At 44.0% G+C, this 21,379-nt stretch overlaps 1 protein-coding gene across 1 annotated transcript in view; it reads right to left on the reverse strand.

The window, feature by feature from the left end:
• Positions 1-21,379, reverse strand: part of LOC147700660 (C-type lectin domain family 2 member L-like) — a 38,802-nt gene that overhangs the window by 5,089 nt on the left and 12,334 nt on the right. Inside the window, exon 4 of the mRNA XM_086929721.1 lies at positions 17,346-17,449. Coding sequence (XP_086785847.1) covers positions 17,346-17,449 — 104 coding nt within the window. The remainder of the gene's footprint in view (positions 1-17,345; positions 17,450-21,379) is intronic.

A 21,379-nucleotide genomic window follows, 5' to 3' on the forward strand; every position in this document is an offset into this window, starting at 1 on the left:
TGAAGGTATTCACCTGTTATTCTGGTATTCCTGAGGCAGCATCATTGCAAGATTCTTGAACATATAATAATTAATTAATGCCTCCTTGACTCTACAAGCATATTTTTTTTCCAAATGAGTTTCATTAAATTTACAACCTCTGCATTAGGAGAGTGGCACATGGTACCACGAATATAGCGGACAAGCATGTCTGGGGGTTAGTCCCATATTTACAGTAGCATATTCTATGGGTGAGTATGGGGTAATATGGTTTCCACTACATTTTCGCATGCGATGGCCAAATTGATATTGAGATGGGAATGTAAAAAGTCAGAAAGAATATTGTAAAGATATGGAATGGAGGAGGGGAAGGACAATAAGGAACAGGCAGGATATCACCAGACTTTACTTAGGATGAGCGCAGTTAGACTTGGAGTTAGTATTGTGTCAGTCTATCGACTTAATGTAGGAAGATGAGCATTGTAGTGAGGAATTTGGCCAAGTGTCAGTGTAGGTGAGGTGTTTATGGGGCTGTGGGATGACAGTCATCTAGCTTTCTCAGAATTTTTCTGTTTGAGGGGGTCTTTAGGCAGAGAAATGTTTTAAGGGGATTGTTGGCATTTCTTATGAGTTGTGTCGAAGCCCACCTGGTGTGTATTGATAACTGATTAAGGTTTTTCCACTCTGATAGGAAGGATTTGAGGCAGATTGTGATAAAGATGTCAAAAAGCAAAATGTGACTCTGTTGAAGGGTTTGCGTGATCAGTGGGGGTTGTATGGGACATCAGGTGTCCACTTAATGTTTAGTATTTTGTGACTAGATTAGCTGAGGTCAGTCCTGAAATATTTTATCATATGCCATTCCAGAATCATATGTTAAAGGTCACCTACACTGTCTTTAAACATCCAGCATAGATCGGAGTGAGCTAAGCCTAGCTTATGGAGTTTCGCAGGAGTAAAGTGTGACATATGAGCTGTCCAGAATCTCCATTGTGCCAGTGAGGGGGGCTACCTTGTTTTGTTTCGGCTCAGCTGTGAGAGGGGCCCGATTGTGTGGAATATCCGTTTACATTTCTCTTGTACCCGGCGGGTGTTAATGGTCTCTATCTTATAGGTGTGAGCAATGAGTACATTGTGCATGCTACATTTCTGCTAGAGTGAAGTTTATATAGACTAGATCATATGTCAGGTTTGTGATGAGATTTCAGTTTAGATATTAGGCCTTTGATTTGTAAAAATGTGTAAAAGTCCAGGTCGATCAGTTTAAATTTACATTTAATGGCCGAAAAGGGAACGAGATCAGAAAGAGGGCTGAAGTCTCTTAGCAGTGCTATGCCTTTCTCTGCCCAGCCGTTTTCCCTTGAATTCTGAGTTTGGTATTATGAATAAGGGAAGTAAATGAGGAGTTGTATACTTTTTGATTGAATGTGTTAGCTAGTTTACGGATAGCACTGACTGTTCCTAAAAGTATAGACGCAGAGTGATCTGGTATGATTCCTTCATTAGTAAGTATGGAAATAAGGGCTAAAGGATGAACGATTTTCTATTCAATGCACAGTCAAGTAGGTTCAAGTGTAGAAGAGAGACTGATCCAATGTGTGCCGTGTCTGTCCAGAAATGCAAATTTGGTAAGCCTGATGGTCTGGCAAGTTAAGGTCGCAGAGGTGTTTGGGTAGTCGTAACTTCTTAAGTGCAATCCTTTGACTTTTAGAGGACATTAACAAATCCCTTATAATGTTGTCCAGCTTTTCAAAGAACGCATTAGAGAGGGGCATGGGACACATGCCTATGAGGAAGTTGATCAAAGGAGAGATCATCATTTTGGTGGTCTCCATGCGATCCCACCATGTGATGTGTTCGAGGAACCATCTGTCTAATAGATCTTTGATGTGTAGGAGTGTTTTATTTTCATTATATCTTCTGGATGGGATCAAATACTTTTTGAACCTAATACCTAAGTATTTAATTATTTTTTACTCCCATTTCAATCCTGTGTCGCTAATTGTTGAGCTGCTGCAATGGCAGTTAAGTAGGCAAATTTCTGTCTTATCTTTATCGAGGGCATATCCCCATCAAACTTACCTTCTACTCGCTATGCAATTGTTGATAGCTCTTATATGTCTAAGATATATGCACAAGTATTGTTGCATGTGTTTCAATTCTATAATTTCATGTTTACAAGGATGATTTTTAAAACAATCAGTAAAACCTGAAAACGTTTCTTGCATCAGATTAACATTAGTAGGGAACTCAGTTGAAAATACACAATTCCAGGATGTTTGACACTGAAGGAGGGAGGGTCTTATTCTTTATGCCTCATTAAACAACCAAGTAGCCACTGAGTAAAAAATAAAAGGGTTGAATTTCGAGTGAACAGCTGGACACAAGCTAGCTGGCCAGATGGGCACCGGTCCATAGAGAAGGACCTCTCCCAGGATCCTGTACCTTTTCCAATCCTTACCCACACCCATCCCACTGACAATATGCTGCACCTACAATGCAACATCCCCTCCTACATCAGAAGTGGTAAACAACCCAGGCTCTCTAACTCCTTGAAGATGCTACCCAGAGACAAAGGTGGCTTAACTTGCCCGAACCTTCACGAATACTACTGGGTGACCCATTTACGCCAAATTTCTGAGTGGGTTGTCCCTGAGAGCGACAAACACTGGCTTCACATGGACAGAGCAGTGGCGACCCTTAAGGAATCTAGCTTGGCTCCCTAAGCATGCAAGGCCAAGGAATGCTTACATGGCTACCCCCACAAAGACAGTCCTTGCGATATGGGACAAACTAGTCCTTAAGAGAGGCCTTACCACCTTTCCTTCTCCCAACACACCATTTGCCTGCAAAACGGATTTTAACCCCACCCTTTACCCTCGTGTATTCCCTAGCTGGAAGGCTGGAGAGTGTAGAACCCTACGCAACTTGTTTGTGGGAGGCAATAAGCCCTTTGACCATTTCAAATCTGACTACAAACCTCCCTGAACCGACGTGACTGCAATATTGCCAGTTGGGTCAGTGGGTACTCCAACCCCACCCCCACCTCAATTTTCAGTGGGTCACAAAGGCTCTCACCCACTTTGAGGAGCAGGTAGGGGGCATATGAGTGCTCCAGGTGACTGATATCTAGAACCTACCATGTGCTTCAGCATTCTACGCCTCCCCGCACACACCTATACTAAACACATTCGCAAACAGGCACTTTTGAGGGCATCTCTCAAAAGCAGTGCAAATGTCTTTGACGTGACATCCCTAGACATACAGAAGCATACCCTAATGAGACACAGCCAAAAGCTCATGGTAGACTATAGAAGTTCCCACCCGGTATCAACAGATAATGTAATTGTTTCCAATAACCGTCGAGCAGTCAAATGGGCACAGATCTTGGATAATGGAAAACATTTAGCAAACATCTATAAATTATTAGCTTCGACTTTTCCCCCCCCTTATACATACTGAAGCTCCAATAGATGGGGATTTGTTCCTGGAATTACATAAGGGATTTTTCAGTGCAATAGTCCCCATGTTAACAAAGCCAGTTAAAGTAGATTCAGAAACTGGAAGTAGGAGGCCCGTGGGGAAACTATGCTATAATAAAGCTTGTCAAAGGTAAGGGAAGTGCGACAAAGTTACAAGAAAGTTCTTGTGAATGCCAAATCGGCATGGGATGATTTAATCTGGTCAATCATGCTAATGGCAGCTATGAACAAAGATTCCTGTTTATTCTGGAAATTAGGGTCAAACAAAAACCATAAAGAAAGGGGTACTGGAGAAGTATATCTGGAGGAAAAGACTAGGAGTGATCACTTTACTTCCATATATGCTGCCTTGGATTTTGAGGTCGAGTGGAATCGCCTCTCAGTGTCTAACCAGGAAGAGAGTATCCTGGAGTTTAACCTAGAGGAAACAATTTCAGCAATAAATTTGGTGAAGAAAAGCAAAGCCCCCGGTCTAGACTCCATTCCAGGAGACCTATATAGACATGACCCGAGTATCTGGGGGCCGTAACTTAATCACCCGTTTAATTTTATAGCAGCGGGAGCTGAAATACCTGTCTCATGGAGGGGGGTGGTAATTATCTGTATCCAAAAAAAGGGGGATAGGCGAGATCCAGCTAATAACCGCCATATCAGTTTGATAGATCTACTGCAAAAAATATATAAATATATGCCAGACACCTTTTAAATAGAATTAATATATGGATTAAAGGGAATGTACTTTCCAAATTCCAAGCGGGATTCAGAAGCAAAATCAGCACAATAGTTTAGGTTTTGCTGTCTGACCTGGATGTGGAAATTTGAGAAATTGGTGTACATAAACAGCGTTCATTATTCCATTTTCCCGCTCCTCTCCCTGTAAGCACCATGAATACCGTAAAATATTGACCGCATCACTCTGCCAGTAAAAGCCCGCCCCATATGTACATGACAGCCATTTTTAGGCACCCTGGCCTTTTTCCTGCTCATTAGAATCACCGGCTTCCCTTCTGCGCGTATCTGAACCCCCCCTCCCTCTCTCACATGCATAGACTATGAAACCCTCTCCCTCTGCGCGACCCTGCCCTGAAAGGCAACCCTCCTGCTTGACCCACGCAAACCCCCCCCATTCCCTCTTGGAGAGGCATCCTTTGCCTTAGCTGACATAGCCCTCCCCAGCTGCACTTGACTGTCCCTGCTCTCTCACGCATAAGTCATAAGACCTCTCTCTCTCTATGCAACTCTGTCCCTGTGTCCACCCTGGCTCCCCCTCCCTTCTCCTCACACGGGCAAGTCATAAACCTTCTTCTTCTGTAAGACCCTATCCTTGGGAGTCACGGCCGCGCCTGACCAGCACCTCCTCTCCTTTCATGAATAACCCCTCTGTTAGTAAACCCTCCCTCCGCGATTGACTGTCCACACATGTCTGAGGTCATCGCCTAAGCCAGGAGATACTGTTTACTGCTTATTGTATGGAATCACTCCTCTTCAAAGGACCCACTATTGATCCTGGGCACCCCACCCCCTGGGCTATGATCAGGCGCACACATCCTAAAAGTTGGCGGAACACTCAGCTGCGTGATTACCCTCCCCTCTTATCAGCAGGTCAAGGGTCCCTATTGTGAACATATGTGGGGTAGGATTGACACGAGGATCATGGGGATGTTCTTTCCGTGTTTCACAATGTCGTGATTGTAATGCTAAGTGTTCTGTAAAGTATAAAAGACGACGTTTCAGCTCACTTGTTAGAGCACCTCCCGATGACACCTTGTTTCGTGTCGGAAATGACAGGCTCTCCTCATGAGTAATAAATCCTGTTCTTGTGATTCCTGCTCCCAGCGCCCGTCTCTTTATTTGGTAACTATTCAGAATGGGAACTAAGAGGCGCACAGCGCCAGCAGCCTGGGCATCGATGATAATATGGGCTCCTGTTCCACAATTGGCGTCCCAACGCGGGGTCCATCAGTGACATGAGGTCCAGTAAGAGAGATCCAGACGATGAGGTGAATATCTAAATGATCGGAGTATACCTGCCTTGAGAGGGCCCTCGTCCGGCTGCCGATTGAATGAACTTCACCGATTCTGAACGGACCTCTCTCGAGTGACCTACTGTCCTGACTGGAATCCCACAGGACTGCTGCGGTAAAATCATGGAGTAAGAGAACGATCGGGCGCTGGAAGGAGGAAGGTGAAGAACTGCCCACACGGTCCGGTCCGGGTAAGGTCGCGTAAATGCGACAAATTGTGAAATGATTGTTTGATTTGGATAATACTAGTATTACTCTTTTGTTGGTACCTCTGGAGATTCACCGTCTGCAAACGGAGAAACAACAGGCTCTCCCTTTGCAAGCAGTGAAGGATAGGTAACGCAGACTTTTGTCCCCGTTGTAATCCGTCGTGCCTATCTTCCTCCCCCACTGTTTCCCGAACTGTTGTTCGTGGATTATTGTCTGGAGATTCTCTGTCTACAAACAGGGAAGAACAAGGTCTCTCTTTGTAGGTAGCGAAAAGGTAGGTAACGCAAACCTTTAACACGTCGTACCTACTTATTCCCCCCACTGATTGTTTGATTGACCGTACATTAAGTGTTCGGTATTGGTTCTTTTGAGGTATTCACCGCCTGCAAACAACGGAGAATAGAAATATTCTGTCTAGTCTTTGCCCGCCGTGATAAGATAGGTAGTGCAGACTTTTGTCCCCGTTGTAATCCGTCATGCCTATCTTCTCCCCACTGATTGGTAGCCTGTTTAGCCCGGACCGCTTATTAGAGATGAACCATCCAGCTCCACTGGAGGGCACACCTAATAAGGACATGTTCATTAAGTGTGGACTAGTCGCTATAGCTTATAATAGGTTATGGCATAAAAATACAAGAAAAAGAGTTGAGCGAAATCAGTAGGCAACTGATGAGTTATCAACTTCGCTAAAAATAAAATAAGAAACGTTAGAAATAACCCGCAAAAATAAACATAAAAATGGCGAGGGAAGACAAGCTTGACACCAAGGCAACCACGAGGTAGCTAGGTTCCGTTGCCTATTCCTGCTCCAAACATGTCTGCCTCATTGCCCACCACGCCCAAATAACGGTCACATGAAATAGATACAAATCAATAGGTACCTACCCCCATTCCGGAAGCGCCCATCCAGAAGGCGAGGCCTCGATGCATGCAGGGCTCGCCTGGCCGCAGTCGGAAGGGGAGGCTGTGGGGCGGACGGCCCAGAAAACCGTGATGGCCTCTCCTTCTCTCCTCTTCTGCTGCCCTGCAGGCCACGGGGGGGGCTGTCTTGCCCCAGCCACCGACCACCCCCCCTCTCCCTCTCTCGCCTGATCCGGCCCGCAAAGAAGGCCGAAGCCAAGGCGAGGACGGCGGCGCTTACAGGTAGTCCCGCCACATGTCGACGCCTGGACAATTGCAGGTAGTCCCGCCACATGTCGAAGCCTGGACAATTGCAGGTAGTCCCGCCACATGTCAAGGGGGGGGCTGTCTTGCCTCAGCCACCGACCTCCCCCCCCCCATCTTCAATAGCCGGCACGGCCAATACCGAAGCGGCGGAGCCGAGGATCGGCGCGGGGTCGCTGGAAGGGGGAGGCGGCGCGAACGAGCCTCCCCACCTCCCTCCAGGTGGAGGCTTCCAGCGACACCCCAACGCTCTTGCTTAAAGAGGGTCCACATCGAAAAGCGGTCTTTTGCCCGGGACGGGCACACGCCCCATGCCTTCTCTCCTCAACTTTGAAGATTCTATGAGAGCCGGGGGGCCCCCCAACCCCTCCGCATGGGCGCCCCCGTCCCCCTCACTGGGACCCGCGACATAGACGCACTCCTGCCGGCGCCAGCCTCAGTTTGGAAATGGCTAAAACACAGCCAAGGTACAGACTTGTTCAGTTCCGGTGGAACACCAGAATGACCCGGTAGGAAAATTGTTGCCGCCCTCCCCACTCTTTGACTGATGGTCCATATTGTTAGACTGTTACCACATTGCGAAAAACTTTTTGAACTGCCAACGGAAGGTTCTGGTCCAACCATGAGTCATTGGAGACATTCTGACTATACCGCAACCTGCCTGACCTCGCCCAAAATGGCGCCGATACACGAAACGAAACTTTCGAACTCCCTGTTCACCCGGATTGCTCGAATATTGATGCTCTGAGATATGTATGCATTTTTGGACAATGAAAGTCGATAAGATGGATAGTGATTATGTGCTTAGAGAAGAAAGCAATACAGATATTGATCATGTGTTTGGACAATGAACTGATTTAGGGTGGGTACTAATTATGATTGGGAACAATGAATTGGTATAATTTAGGCACTGAATGAGCATTTGGATAATGAATTAATGAATTAATTGAAGAACTGAATTCTTGACATGCATCATGCTTGCTCTGTGGGAAAGTTCGATACGATTTTATTGCACTGCCGCACTTTATGCAATGAACTGCCACCAACTTCGTTCTTCTTATGTACAGTTCCAATCTGCTCCGTGGCCGGTCCACTGGGTTGTAGGCCTGTATTTATACACCAACACTTTTTATTAAAAGTATTTTGAAAAAGAAAGCATAGTTGTAGCGGTTGCATTAATGAGTTTTGAATGTATTTCTACTGTGAGCAACGAGAAAGTATGATGAAGGCTGAAGGTTAAAAGGGACCCGATATTTAGCAGCTACATTATGTGTCATAGGCAGCCGGAAAGTGTTTTAGACGCCTTAAAACGACACCACAGAAATGCCACCTGACCGCCACCCTTGCACACAACCAAAAGGGGTCGCGACCAAGTAACTCATGTAGATACGCAGATCGTCAATGATTATCTATCTGACATTACTGGTCCCTCTGGGCTTAAACGCCGAGATGGTAAAGAAATGCACTACGTGGAGATAGGTCGAGTATGTGGTAGGTAAAAACATTTTCGGATTACTGCATGCTGATGTGGTTTGAATTCTGCCCCCCCACCCCTTCTTTCTCCTCCCTTCTGCAGGTCGCGTCGGAACGTCGGCTGAAGTATGGGAGAACGATGATCGAACCACCGACGAAAGGGGAAGAAGGGAATATGACTGGGAGGATGGACGGACATAGAGACTTGACGGGTACTGTATGACGAAAATTGACTCGAAATAACACGTTAGATAATGTAACTCGACGTTTGACTAGATAGGGAAAGGGCAAAGAAGAGTGCACGGGTAAGAGTTACCAAGGCACCACCCGTCTGGGAAGTTAGAAATGTTGCTGATGTTCAAAATGTACTGCCCCCTTCTCACACTCTTATAGATATAGCCAAGCTGTCCGACTGTTCTCCCGATCAATACTTGCCGTTGCCTCCGCCTGGAGAAAATTCCCACCAAAGGAAGAAAATGAAAAATGGTTTAAGATCCAACCATGGGTAAATAGCGCGACCAGGTTAATTTCTGATCGACTAACTGAGGTGTAAGTATTGGCAATTGAGAACGCTCGCAGAGATAACAAGCGAGAGGGAAAAGGAGGGAAAGGTAAAAAGAGCTAAGCACATAGGTAAATAGGATAGTAAAGATAAGTAGGAAAAAAAAAATAGATCTTGTTGGCCAACTATTGTTTTCTGTTTTGTTGTGAATGTCTTATATATGTAATACATGTACTGTCTTCCTTCGCCTGAGTTTGTGTGTGTGTACTGTAGGGGTTTATGTTCTCCCTTTGTTTGCGTCTCTCCGTTACCTGACCCCCTGCTGTTCTGTGTTGTGAACGCACTAAATGACCTATTTTCGTACACGTCTCTCTCTCTCTCTCTCTCTCTCTCTCTCTCTCTCTCTCTCTCTCTCTCTCTACATGTCATACGTGTACCGAATGGCTCGTTTAGATTGCGGACGACTCTCACTCTCTATGAGAGTCTCCCTATTTCCTCTTCCTTTTTATGGTAAAATTGTGCCTCGCTGGCACCAGTCTGATTGGATACTTATTGAACGCGAAGGTGTTCAGCGAAATTGACAGAAACTAAAATGATTGTACCTTGCCATGCTACTACCTCTCCTTTCTACAAAATGAATGAACTCGAATTGGCTAAGAAAGAAAGGACAGGTAAGACGACTACGGCCCCCTAATCTGGCCCTCTTAAAAGGGGAACTATGTGTCAATGGCACCCTATTTTTTATTGTTGTTAGAAACAAGCGCCAATGTCTAGATTGACCCCCAATGCCCAGATTGCCCCACTCCCTTTGCACCCAAGCGCTAATGCCCGAAGCATCCCCGCCCCATTTGATTGACCCCAGCTGCTGTCCCGGATATAAACATGATGACCATGAGTAACTGTTGTCCCTCGAGAAAAACCTGTTTTACGTGACTCTCGATGATAGCGCCCCCGCCCTGTTTGAAAAGGTTAGCCAGCCTTGAAGGGAAATGTTAGACTGTTAAAGGCTCGGGTTTGAAAGGCAAGTCTCCACTGGAAGTTCCAAAATGTTGAAATTGATGAAATGCGCAGTTGATGGGAATATTATTTCTATACATTTATGTCATGAATAGACGATGAATACACTTGGCATGAACACAGTAGGAATGTTGACATATGCACTGCTTGGTAATAGACCTCTGACTGTGACCGATGAGCGTATCTCCCAAGTGCGTAGGATTGAGGGAGGAATTCACCTGCATAAATGACTTCTTCTGTCAGTTCTCTAAAAGCTTGTTTTGTACCTATTCAAAGATTTACGATCACCGGAGGAGAAGGGTCGGACGTGACGTACAGCCTAGCTGCAGATCTTGAGACACATGTGACCTCGACCAAAGGTGGAGCTGCAGAGCAACAAGATACGGGACGAGACAGCAATTTCAAACGTGGAAAATGAAACTTGACGGGCTGTCCTGAAGCCCTCCGTCTGCTAACCCACGTGTGCCTGGAGTCTCCGTCCCCCTTCTTTGGGCCCGATTGATGGGCCTGCCTGCTTGTTATCCTTTGCTCCCTTGGTCCCTTTTGTGTGTCCCAGGAACTCTGACCCAACTCCGCCCTCTCTCCTGTCGACTATTTGAACAACACACACCCTCTTTTCCATGTGACTTCACGCCAAAAGGAACGGCATTCAGGTGGGAATAGGGTGTTGCCACGGAAATATAGGTGCCGAGCATAAGGCGCCACTAAAAGGACTGGTTAGGGAACAGGACTGTGGTCTAACTGCAGAGGACAGACCGCACCTTGCAACGCGAAAGGTTGAATACGAGCTGGACCTATAGCTCCACCGCCGGTGCTCAACAGCGCCAACGAGAGTATACGGACTAGAGCCTACCAGTGATGGCTCACTGCTAAAAAGACACTGTGACGAGGAGATCTTGTGTACTGAACTGAATTCCGCCCTCAGCTACTTGGTCGAAATGTTCGTTGGTCACATTTTTAAGTCAGATACATTTATGCTATGTAGTGCGTTTGAATGTTAGGAACTCGACAAATGCAATTTCCTATGTACTGCATCCTGCCAATCACATCAACTGTCCATGATTATATGCCAAATGTTAATATTGACAAATGCTAATTCTTCAACCACGCCCGTGTATTTTTGTACCCCCATCAATTACAAAAATGAACTCTGTAATGTAAAAAGGGGCGACTGTGGAAATTTGAGAAATTGATGTACATAAACAGCGTTCATTATTCCATTTTCCCGCTCCTCTCCCTGTAAGCACCATGAATACCGTAAAATATTGACCGCATCACTCTGCCAGTAAAAGCCCGCCCCATATGTACATAACAGCCATTTTTAGGCACCCTGGCCTTTTTCCTGCTCATTAGAATCACCGGCTTCCCTTCTGCGCGTATCTGAACCCCCCCCTCCCTCTCTCACATGCATAGACTATGAAACCCTCTCCCTCTGCGCGACCCTGCCCTGAAAGGCAACCCTCCTGCTTGACCCACGCAAACTCCCCCCATTCCCTCTTGGAGAGGCATCCTTTGCCTTAGCTGACATAGCCCTCCCCAGCTGCACCTGACTGTCCCCGCTCTCTCACGCATAAGTCATAAGACCTCTCTCTCTCTATGCGACTCTGTCCCTGTGTCCACCCTGGCTCCCCCTCCCTTCTCCTCACACGGGCAAGTCATAAACCTTCTTCTTCTGTAAGACCCTGTCCTTGGGAGTCACGGCCGCGCCTGACCAGCACCTCCTCTCCTTTCATGAATAACCCCTCTGTTAGTAAACCCTCCCTCCGCGATTGACTGTCCACACATGTCTGAGGTCATCGCCTAAGCCAGGAGATACTGTTTACTGCTTATTGTATGGAATCACTCCTCTTCAAAGGACCCACTATTGATCCTGGGCACCCCACCCCCTGGGCTATGATCAGGCGCACACATCCTAAAAGTTGGCGGAACACTCAGCTGCGTGATTACCCTCCCCTCTTATCAGCAGGTCAAGGGTCCCTATTGTGAACATATGTGGGGTAGGATTGACACGAGGATCATGGGGATGTTCTTTCCGTGTTTCACAATGTCGTGATTGTAATGCTAAGTGTTCTGTAAAGTATAAAAGACAACGTTTCAGCTCACTTGTTAGAGCACCTCCCGATGACACCTTGTTTCGTGTCGGAAATGACAGGCTCTCCTCATGAGTAATAAATCCTGTTCTTGTGATTCCTGCTCCCAGCGCCCATCTCTTTATTTGGTAACTATTCAGAATGGGAACTAAGAGGCGCACAGCGCCAGCAGCCTGGGCATCAATGATAATATGGGCTCCTGTTCCACATGGAAATACATTAGTTTAAAGAAGGGACATTTGTATGTGGCTTTTATTGACCTAAGAGCTGCTTTCAACCTCATACCCAGGCATCTGCTGTGGAAAGCACTTGAGAAACAGGGATTACCCGCGAAAATTATGGAGCAGTTAATAAGATTACAACGTGATAACTTCGCTAGGGTAAGGTGGGGCCCTGGAGGTGAATTACAGAGTCCTATCCCTATAAAAAGAGGAGTGCGCCAGGGCTGTGTCCTGGCGCCTACCCTCTTTTCCTTGTTTGTTAATGATGTTCCTATTTATTTTTTTAAGTAAATGCAGAAATTATTCACCTAAACTGGGGGGGGGGTGGTGTCGTCCTTATTGTTTGCAGATGACACCATTCTAATATCTCAAACTGCAAATGGTTTACAGCGTCTTCTCAACTCCTTTGCCTCTTATTGCAGTGAGAAAGGATTAGAGATAAATGCTACTAAGACCAAATACATGGCTATAAATCACCACAGTTACTATAGAGGGAATCTGGTTCTAGGCAATCAAAAATTGGAATATGTTCAAAACTTTAACTATTTGGGAGTCTCACTTGATTCTAAAATTCAGTGGAAAACCCAAATAGATAAAAGCAAGTTACTCTTGATTCAGAATAGTCGCCCCATACTAAAAAGGCATGGGGAAAGTCAGAGTAAAGCTGTGCTTCCTGCACTTGAGGTGTACCGTGCTAAAGCTCAAGCGGCAGCCCTATATGGGGCAGAACTGTGGGGCCCTGCATGTAAAAAATCATTTGAGGTGGAAGAAAATAATATATATTCTACAGATCTCTCCTAAAGATACCTGTGCGTACTCCTACAATCCTGATGATGCTAGACCTGAAGATGAGGCGCACTGACCATCACGCAATACTTAGACCACTAATGTTTTGGGTACGGTTATGGTCTACACCGGCTCTCCTCTATTACAGAGCAGAGTTAGAGGAATTAAAAGATCTGGATATCTCTGGATATCCCTAACCGTATCACATGGTTTTCACATGTAAGAGTATGGTTTGAGAGGCTAGGACTGTCACATTTTTGGAATAGTCCTAATGCACTAACCACTAATTCGAGAAGGACATTAAAAGCTATCTTTTGGGTCTATATGAACGAACACAGAACTAATGATATATTAAATGGCTCCCTAACCAGAGAATTTCTGTTGTTCAAAGTAGACCCTCAGTACGAACCCTTCCTGAATGAAGTGAACCCTCCACTAGCTAAAACCCTATATCTCAAATTTAGGTATAGAATACTCTTGTTAAAAAGTTGTACTGCAAGGTGGAATAAAAACAGTGATGATAAATGCTCCATGTGCAATGGTGGTGGGAGGGAGGACATCACACATGTTCTGTTCTTCTGTCCGGCATATAAGGCTCAAAAGATAAAGTGGATTAAACCCCTTTGTATAAATTTAGGAGTACGGAGGTGTAGAGACGCAGAAAGAATCCTATTAACAGATACATGTCAGGTTCTTGTATTTGGCATTAGTAGGTATCTGCTTGCAGTGTATTATATAAGGAAAAAGTGGGAGAAAAAATATGAATTGTAACAAGATCAATGATTACAGCTGGCACCGATTATGTTCACTAGAATGTTTATACAGTGTTTTTTTTTAATTATTAGAATTTTAAATAATACACATTTTATATCGTGTATTCTGATAATTCGATTAACTGAGACATAGGTAATATCTGTATCTAGTGTAGTACTTATGTATATATTGGTTTTAAAAATATTTCATTATTGCATTTACTGTATCTTTTATGAACTTTTATGATACCTTTTATCGAAATAAAGTTAATTGAATTGGATCATGGTTCAGTGGTACTATACACCAACACGCCTCCACACTATTTGCCCTACAGCTTCTGCTGTCTGCCGGCGTGACCGGGGGATTTATGTCACAGCTGGTGGTTTTGCACATTCACCACTACATAATGGAAGGAGATTCTGGGACATATCAAGGGCCCAGCAGGATTTTCACTTCCGGCCTCATACACCACTGATATACTGGGCATCCAACCTCTAGCACTGAAAGCGATGACACATACTGATTGGAGAATTAGCCACATTTTGGGCGCTGCCAATCAACTGATAGCACTTGTCTGGAAAAAGGCCACTGCCCCCTTATTGCCCTATGATTTAGGGTCCTCTGGCACATTATGTCAATGGAGAAGCTATACCACAAACTGGCCCACATTGATGCCAAATTCCGATGTATTTGATAACCACTGCAAAATCTCTCTCTCGCCAGGAATACACATGCTTCACCTCGTCCAAACTTAAAGCACTGTAGCTTTTTGACTAGCCGACTTGTCAGCTGCTTTGAAAGCAAAAATGATGCTCAACCCTTATTTGGTGTCACTCCTTCTCTGACCCTGTCTCCACCTTCCCCCCCATTCCCCCACCATCACCTTTGGGACCCACTTACGCGCCACCCTGTACCATTGCGAAGGACTAGGCATTACCAGGAACGCATCCTGACCTTAGAGAGTTTGAAATGTTTGTTTCCTTGTTCATAGTTTTGTGACCTGTTTTCGTGCACAGGTCTTCGGCGCGTAGGGTACCCTTCATCTGTATCGCCTAACAATGGGCTACAACAGCTGTACATTCTCATCTGTGCCAACACTCATATGCCACGTTATTTATGCACAATGGATGTCAGTTTGACTGCATATCTTGTATTGTTTTTCATTTTCAGGAAATTCTTTAATAAACAGAATGCAAGAACACACAAAATAAGTAGTTTATTGCAGTTGCTTGAATCAGAGAGATTTCTGACAGACATTTACCAAACCAGGATTAAGCCATCTCCTCTTGTGGGAAAACAATTCAGACTTCCTTTATGGGCCTCAGATTTCTACTCAGATAAAACCCCCAGTAACTTACAGATGCCTCAAATCTGCTATGTGCTCAAAAGCTCGATTGAGCGGATTTAAAAATAAGTGGGCCCTTAAACAGCAAATTCCCAGGTTTTATTTATTGGTCAGCTGTAAGAAAATCCCCTGAAATTGTATCCTACTGACATCTGTGAAGATTGAGTAACTGTAGTGCCATCTGCATTCAAGGTAACAGAGTATGTAGTACATAACAACTATGCATTGATTTCTATTTTTCTGATTTCCTTATCAAAAGACTTAGCCACCCTGTAATTAAACGCATCTTATCCCAAAAGCAGAGACCAAAATGACAAAGTCTATGAATTAATAGATGGAACTGGAAGGTTTTCCCTTTCTTTTTCTTGCATGTCGGCACTGCCTGAATGGATGCAGGTATCAAAAAGACTGAGTTTTTGTGATCCATCTTCATCATCCCCGCAAAAGTGCTGATGATAAATCCACAGCCAGTATCACTTAAAAAAAATCCTACGGTTCAGATCAATGCAGCAGGTCTCAAATTCCGGTGTTGGCTTGTTTAGGATGTCCTACAGTTATAAGTGATCACCAGGGCACTCCTTTCAAGTAAACTTAAAATCCTCAGACTCCCTTTAAAATCTTAAATGTCCTCTTTATCAGCGACTCCTCCTTGACTCTAATCCCAGGAAACTGGTCGAAACTACTCAATGTCGTCATCATCAAGTTGGTAAGAGTAGCACTAAAACCTGCCCACTCTTCTCTTTCTGACATTCTAAAAGAAGCTTGCTTGACTCCATTTTTTGTTACTTAATACTTTTATAGATCTAGCATTTGCTACTGATTTTCCAAAATGTATACATGTACTATACGTATAGAGGCTCCTAGATAGCCTTCTTTATCTAATGGTCTGCGGTAAGTATTTCCATTTTGCTCCAGCCAACCACAAAGCACTGTGTGGGCAGTGGGTCAGCCCCTTCAACCACTGGTTTCTTTCTCAGAAAGTGATGGCATTCTGCTGAAGGACATATTAAGTAGTCGAATTTCACTATGAGGGACTTATGAGCTAATGTGCTAACTTTTTTTCTGAAAAATGTTCTCTCAACGTTACAAAAAAAAACTGATGACGGCAATAGGCAAGCAGTCAATGACAACTATTGATGAGCCTACTATGCTTTCTCAAATGGCATCAAAGAAGCTGGCCATGAAAAATACTGTACAGCTACCACAGAAATGTCTTTTTACGAACAGGCAATCCAATTATAGTGAGCGCTCCATTAGCACCCATCGTGGTGCCAAAGCTTGGAACAAGAAAGTAATATCTGTATTGTACAAAAAATGTCTAGGTAACTATATCTTAAAATGTCTTGTTTATGATGGGGCCATCTAAAAATCAAATCCAAGCCCAACTATCAAATAGAAATTGATGAATTTATTATATCAAAAAAAGAAGAAAATTGTATAAATATACATACTTCACTCTATATAAAATTCAGTTAAAAGATGATTGTTCATTGTTATAGAACGAAATGACCCGGTCATACATTCATACTTCCTCCTTCTTTGTTTTTATACAATGTTTCAATATCGCATCTTCATATTCATAAATTTTTTACAGTTTCGCTCCTACATGGAGAGTGTATCTTCTGTTATTCATCAAACGACAGCATTATTCACTTAATTGAATTTGCAAATATACTTCATCATTGATAGGCAAATATGAGGTTTGAATGAATCAATTTCTCCTATTCATCATGGCTTATTATTCGCAACTCCTCTTATGCGTGTTTCGGCCATGCAGCCTTAGTCAGGAAGCAGTGTATTATGAAATAACCCTGAAGGTTAAGGGTGATTCCAAATGGTGGGTGATCTCTTTATTGAGGGTGATTGCAATAACTGGCCTAAGTGATTTGTAGACAGAAATCATTGTGATGCGATGGTATGGAGAAGGCTCCTGATGTACGAATGGATCCGAAATTGCTATTTCCTGGCGTATTCTCTTTATTAGTGGAGCACGGTCTTTGCATTTCACGACGGTGGATGGCTGATTTCCTTTAGTGCAGTTATTTACAATTCCAGTCAGGTCATGGGTCCGTCTGCGCCAAAAGCTGGGATTTCTTTCCCCGGAGTTATGAGAATTGTAACTAACTGCACTAAAGGAAATCAGCCATCCACCATCGTGAAATGCAAAGGCAGTGCTCCACTTATGTGCATCATTCAAAGAGAGCAATGCATCATTGGGAGCTCAGTATTGGACAGTAGTCAATACTTTTGAGAAATCAACTGGCTAACTGGCGATCTCACGCAGCTAAGAACAACTTACTTGTTGGTGTTTAAAGGAATACGATTCACCCACTGCATTTCTCCTTCAGTCCTATGTAGTCCAATCCAGGGTGGATTAAACCACATTCGATGAGAGAGAAAATCCTGTACAAGAGGTAGAAAACAAGTTTATTTGGACAATTATCCATAAAAACTGCTAAATTCGTAAAAACACCTGTACAGTATAAAATTGATCCCTCCCTCCAACATTCCACCCTACTAAAACCCATCCTTGAGACTCTGTTTAACAGTAAGCATAAAACGAGCAATTCCTACTGCCACATCAAGATAGCGCATTTCTGACAGCAACTCAATTGCCACCAGTCTTTGAAATGTTCTGTATTTTAAAAACAAATGCCTTAAATACTTGATGTGAATCACAACATAAAAAATAAAATCCATAAGAACATGCAACCAGGAACATTTTACATTCAGAGGGCATGGGCAGAGACCATTACTGTCCAGAGTCATGTTATTCTGGATACTGGATGCAGGATGAGTAAATTGGGTTGCATCCAATTCTCACCCTTAAAATGTTGTTACGCACTCTAGGGTTGGACGCGTGAGCAAAGAATGGGAAATCATTTTGAGGCTCAGAGTATTTAAAGAGAACTTGATAGATGGCTTCTTCTTCAGTTATGCCAAGTCGGGGACCCAGCAACCTCTCCCGCAGATTGTGTAAGCGCTTGTTTGCTGGGGAAAGGGCACCGAGCTACAATGGAGCCCTACTCAGAATGCTTGTTTTCGAGAGCCATTAACCTTTTCCTTTTTTCCCTAGCCCACCTCCTTTCACCGGCTTGGATCTCAACCCAACGCAGTTTAGAGAACATTGAGGTTTCACTGTCCACAGAGAGCTTATTGAAACATCTTAGAGACCAGGAATACGGCAACAGGTTCCAGGGGGTCAGATTCAATTCCCTCCTTATACTCTGTACTATGGTGCAGCAACAGGAGCCTTCTAAGAACTTCTCACTCCAACTTATCCCATTCACAGGAAGGGTCAGGGGCAAGTACCTCAGCACCATACAGCGCCATAGGGGGTATTTTACCTTCGCATGTCTTCATCAAGGCAGAAAGGTCCAGACCACCATATTTCTAATTGAACCTGATCATGAAAGCTAGCTTGCAACAATGACCTTTGCTTAATACAACCCGTGTGTGTCCCATTTTAAGTTCCTATTAGAGGACAGGCCAAGATATTTGTAAGCATTCACTAGCTCCACCTCCTGAGCATATAGAAACCACTTAAAGCTTTGTACCTTTTTCCCCAAAGGACAACACCTTAGTCTTCACTAGATTAATTTTCAACAGGTTCTGTTTGCTGAATGCTTCGAGGGCATTAGCTTTCTCTGCAGGCCAATAGGAGTGTAGTTCATCAGAACTAAATCGTCTGCTTATAGCAGACAAGAGATGTGCTGATTACCAACTTTAGAGGAGAATGCCTTTGATTGCCTTGTATATGACAGGAAGTCTTTTAAAATAACCTAAAAAGCAAGGGAGCTAAAACACATCTCGTTTATATATTCTTTGAGATAGCCTACAGGTTTTCTCAAGCTCAACTTGAGCACAATTATATGTGCTTAAAGCATGTAGTACATGAAGGAGGGCAGTTGGGAGCTTCCAGGCAACAAGTTTCCGCGGTAGGAGATCCCGGTCTACCGAGTCGAAAGCTGTCTGAAGTCAATATAACAACAACACAGCCTTTGATTCACCTCCAGGGCCTTCTGAATTATGGCCGAGAGTGCAAAGCAATGGTCTGTGGTTGAGTGGCTTTCCCGAAATCCTCCTGGCTTCGTTGTTTGACGTGATCTCAGATTACACAATTCTGCTCTGCTGATGTTCTGCAAGATACTTGAGGGTTTTGGTTTCCTCGCTTTGGAGGCTCCTCGTTTCTTATCTGATTGACATTATTGCATTAACATTCTTTTAATGCTTTTTGGTCCCCCCGGCTGGTGGACCAATATCCTTCTAGAAATGTACTTGGTTTTCAAATTACCATTGAGCAAGGATTAATTCCCCGGTACACCCTCAAACTACATTTGTTTTCTGGCGGACCGGACATAAATCTGTTTCATCCTATTCGGCTTTGTCCTGACCCAAGTTCAAAACTGCATTAGTATATTTTTACTTTTGCAACACATTGTCCGTATGATTTGTCCTGGTCAAATTTACCTTTGAGCTGAAACATCGAACTGTACCTATGTAATATGGACTGCTGCATGATTTGGTAGATTTGTGTATTCTAATTTCATTTTATTATCAGATTCAATTAATGGTGTCCTTTTGTTTAAATTAATGGCAAACTATTGCTTTGTATAGTTCCTCTCAACATTATTAGTGTTGCTGTCAAATTATTGCTTTGATTACAATTCTTGTGACCAATTTAAAACATTTCAAAGCATAATTGTTATTAAAAATGTTCTAGTGATCATAGGTTTTTACTAAGGGAGCAACTGGTATCCGTTTGCCCCTCTTTTGTTTGGTGTTCATAGATGTATGTTGGATAGGGTGACCTGTGTGTTAGGCTTACTTACCTTTCTAATCAATAAGTGTTCTCATTTATGTTTATATCATCATTACTTGTCAGCTAAGGTTACCCCCAGTGAACCGCAGTTATTTGATGATACACAATTACCCTGGTTCTCGGGGTTTCAGGGTTGACTCCGTAACTTGATATTATTCGACAGGAGTTAGGCATCACAAGCGCTGTGGTGGCAGCATACCGTGTATTGATCAGTAGGAGTGAACCGGTCTGTTTTAACCCGAGTCACTGGAGTGAGGCCTTCAGGCTCACTCTCTTTTTAAAGTTCTGTGCTGTATGTGCTTAACCCCCCCTTGGCTACATCAGAATGGTGTGAGGTGCTGCACAGCACAGAAGCGGTGTTTATGCACTGGGTATATGTGTGCATGGGGAGGATGGCATACTTGGACAATGTAGTGCTGGGAAGTGCATGCATGGTGTATGCAGGTGCTGGAGGGCCATGTGCCTCTGAGTGGTACAGCATCTGAAGCATGTAGTGCTCTCCTGTGCAGTGCATGCAGGAGAAGTACATGCGTTGGTTGTAAGGGTACTTGGGAGTGGTACACTACATTAAGGATGCAGTGCCTGCATGATAGGTGCATGTGGAGGGTGTGTGTCCAACTAGGAGTTGTACAGTACATAAAGGATATAGGCCGCACATGCTGAATGCAACTGCTGGATGCATGTGTGCCCCTGAATGGTTTAGTATATGGAGTACTACGCAGTGAGTATATGCTGTATACACGCACTGAGTGTAGGTGTGTCTGTGGCTGGGGCAATACATGGAGGTCCTGGGTTCCATTTTGGGAGACCTAGACATGCATGGTGAAGAATGGAGTGGAATTAGAGAGACCCCCCCCACAATTTTTGTGGAATGCTGCATTCCTGTAATCTTCAAAGGGTGCTGTTTGATTCAGTGAGAGGTCACAAGGAAGTGGCCTAGACACATCTCAGAGAGGAGATGGAGCTGATGCGAGGATAGAAAGAGAATCATAAAGAGTAGGCTCGGAGCCCTGGGCTATACTTTTGATGCACATATCACTGTGTATGACATCCAGGTCTAAACTTCAGTCACTCGCATGACTTGTGTTGTGAGATCATCAGTGTCGGAGACATCACTGTTGTGACAGACAGCTTTTTCAAAAGGAAGAGGAGGCAGAGAAGTATTCACTTCAAAAGAAGCAGAACCCCAACATAAAACTTCAAAGACTCAGACCCTAAATCAGGGATAAAGGGACAGCAAGGGGTTTTTAGGTTTCCGAGATGGATCCCTCTAGGGTAGTAAGGGTTTTTTTTATTTCAGGGATGGTGGGCTATAAGGCAGCAAGGGGTTTTTAGATTTCAGGAAGTTATACATGTAGTAAGGATGATCAGGTTTTCAGGGATGGATTCACTAAAGTAGTGCTGAGAGGTTTTTAGATTTCAGATGGTGGGTTATTGGGGTAATAAAGGGGCTTTTGGTTGTAGGGATGGGTGAGGTATAGTGTAAAAAAAAGTATATATATATTTATTTA

This window comes from Lissotriton vulgaris, chromosome 7 (assembly GCF_964263255.1).
Source record: "Lissotriton vulgaris chromosome 7, aLisVul1.2, whole genome shotgun sequence".
Lineage (NCBI taxonomy): Eukaryota > Metazoa > Chordata > Amphibia > Caudata > Salamandridae > Lissotriton > Lissotriton vulgaris.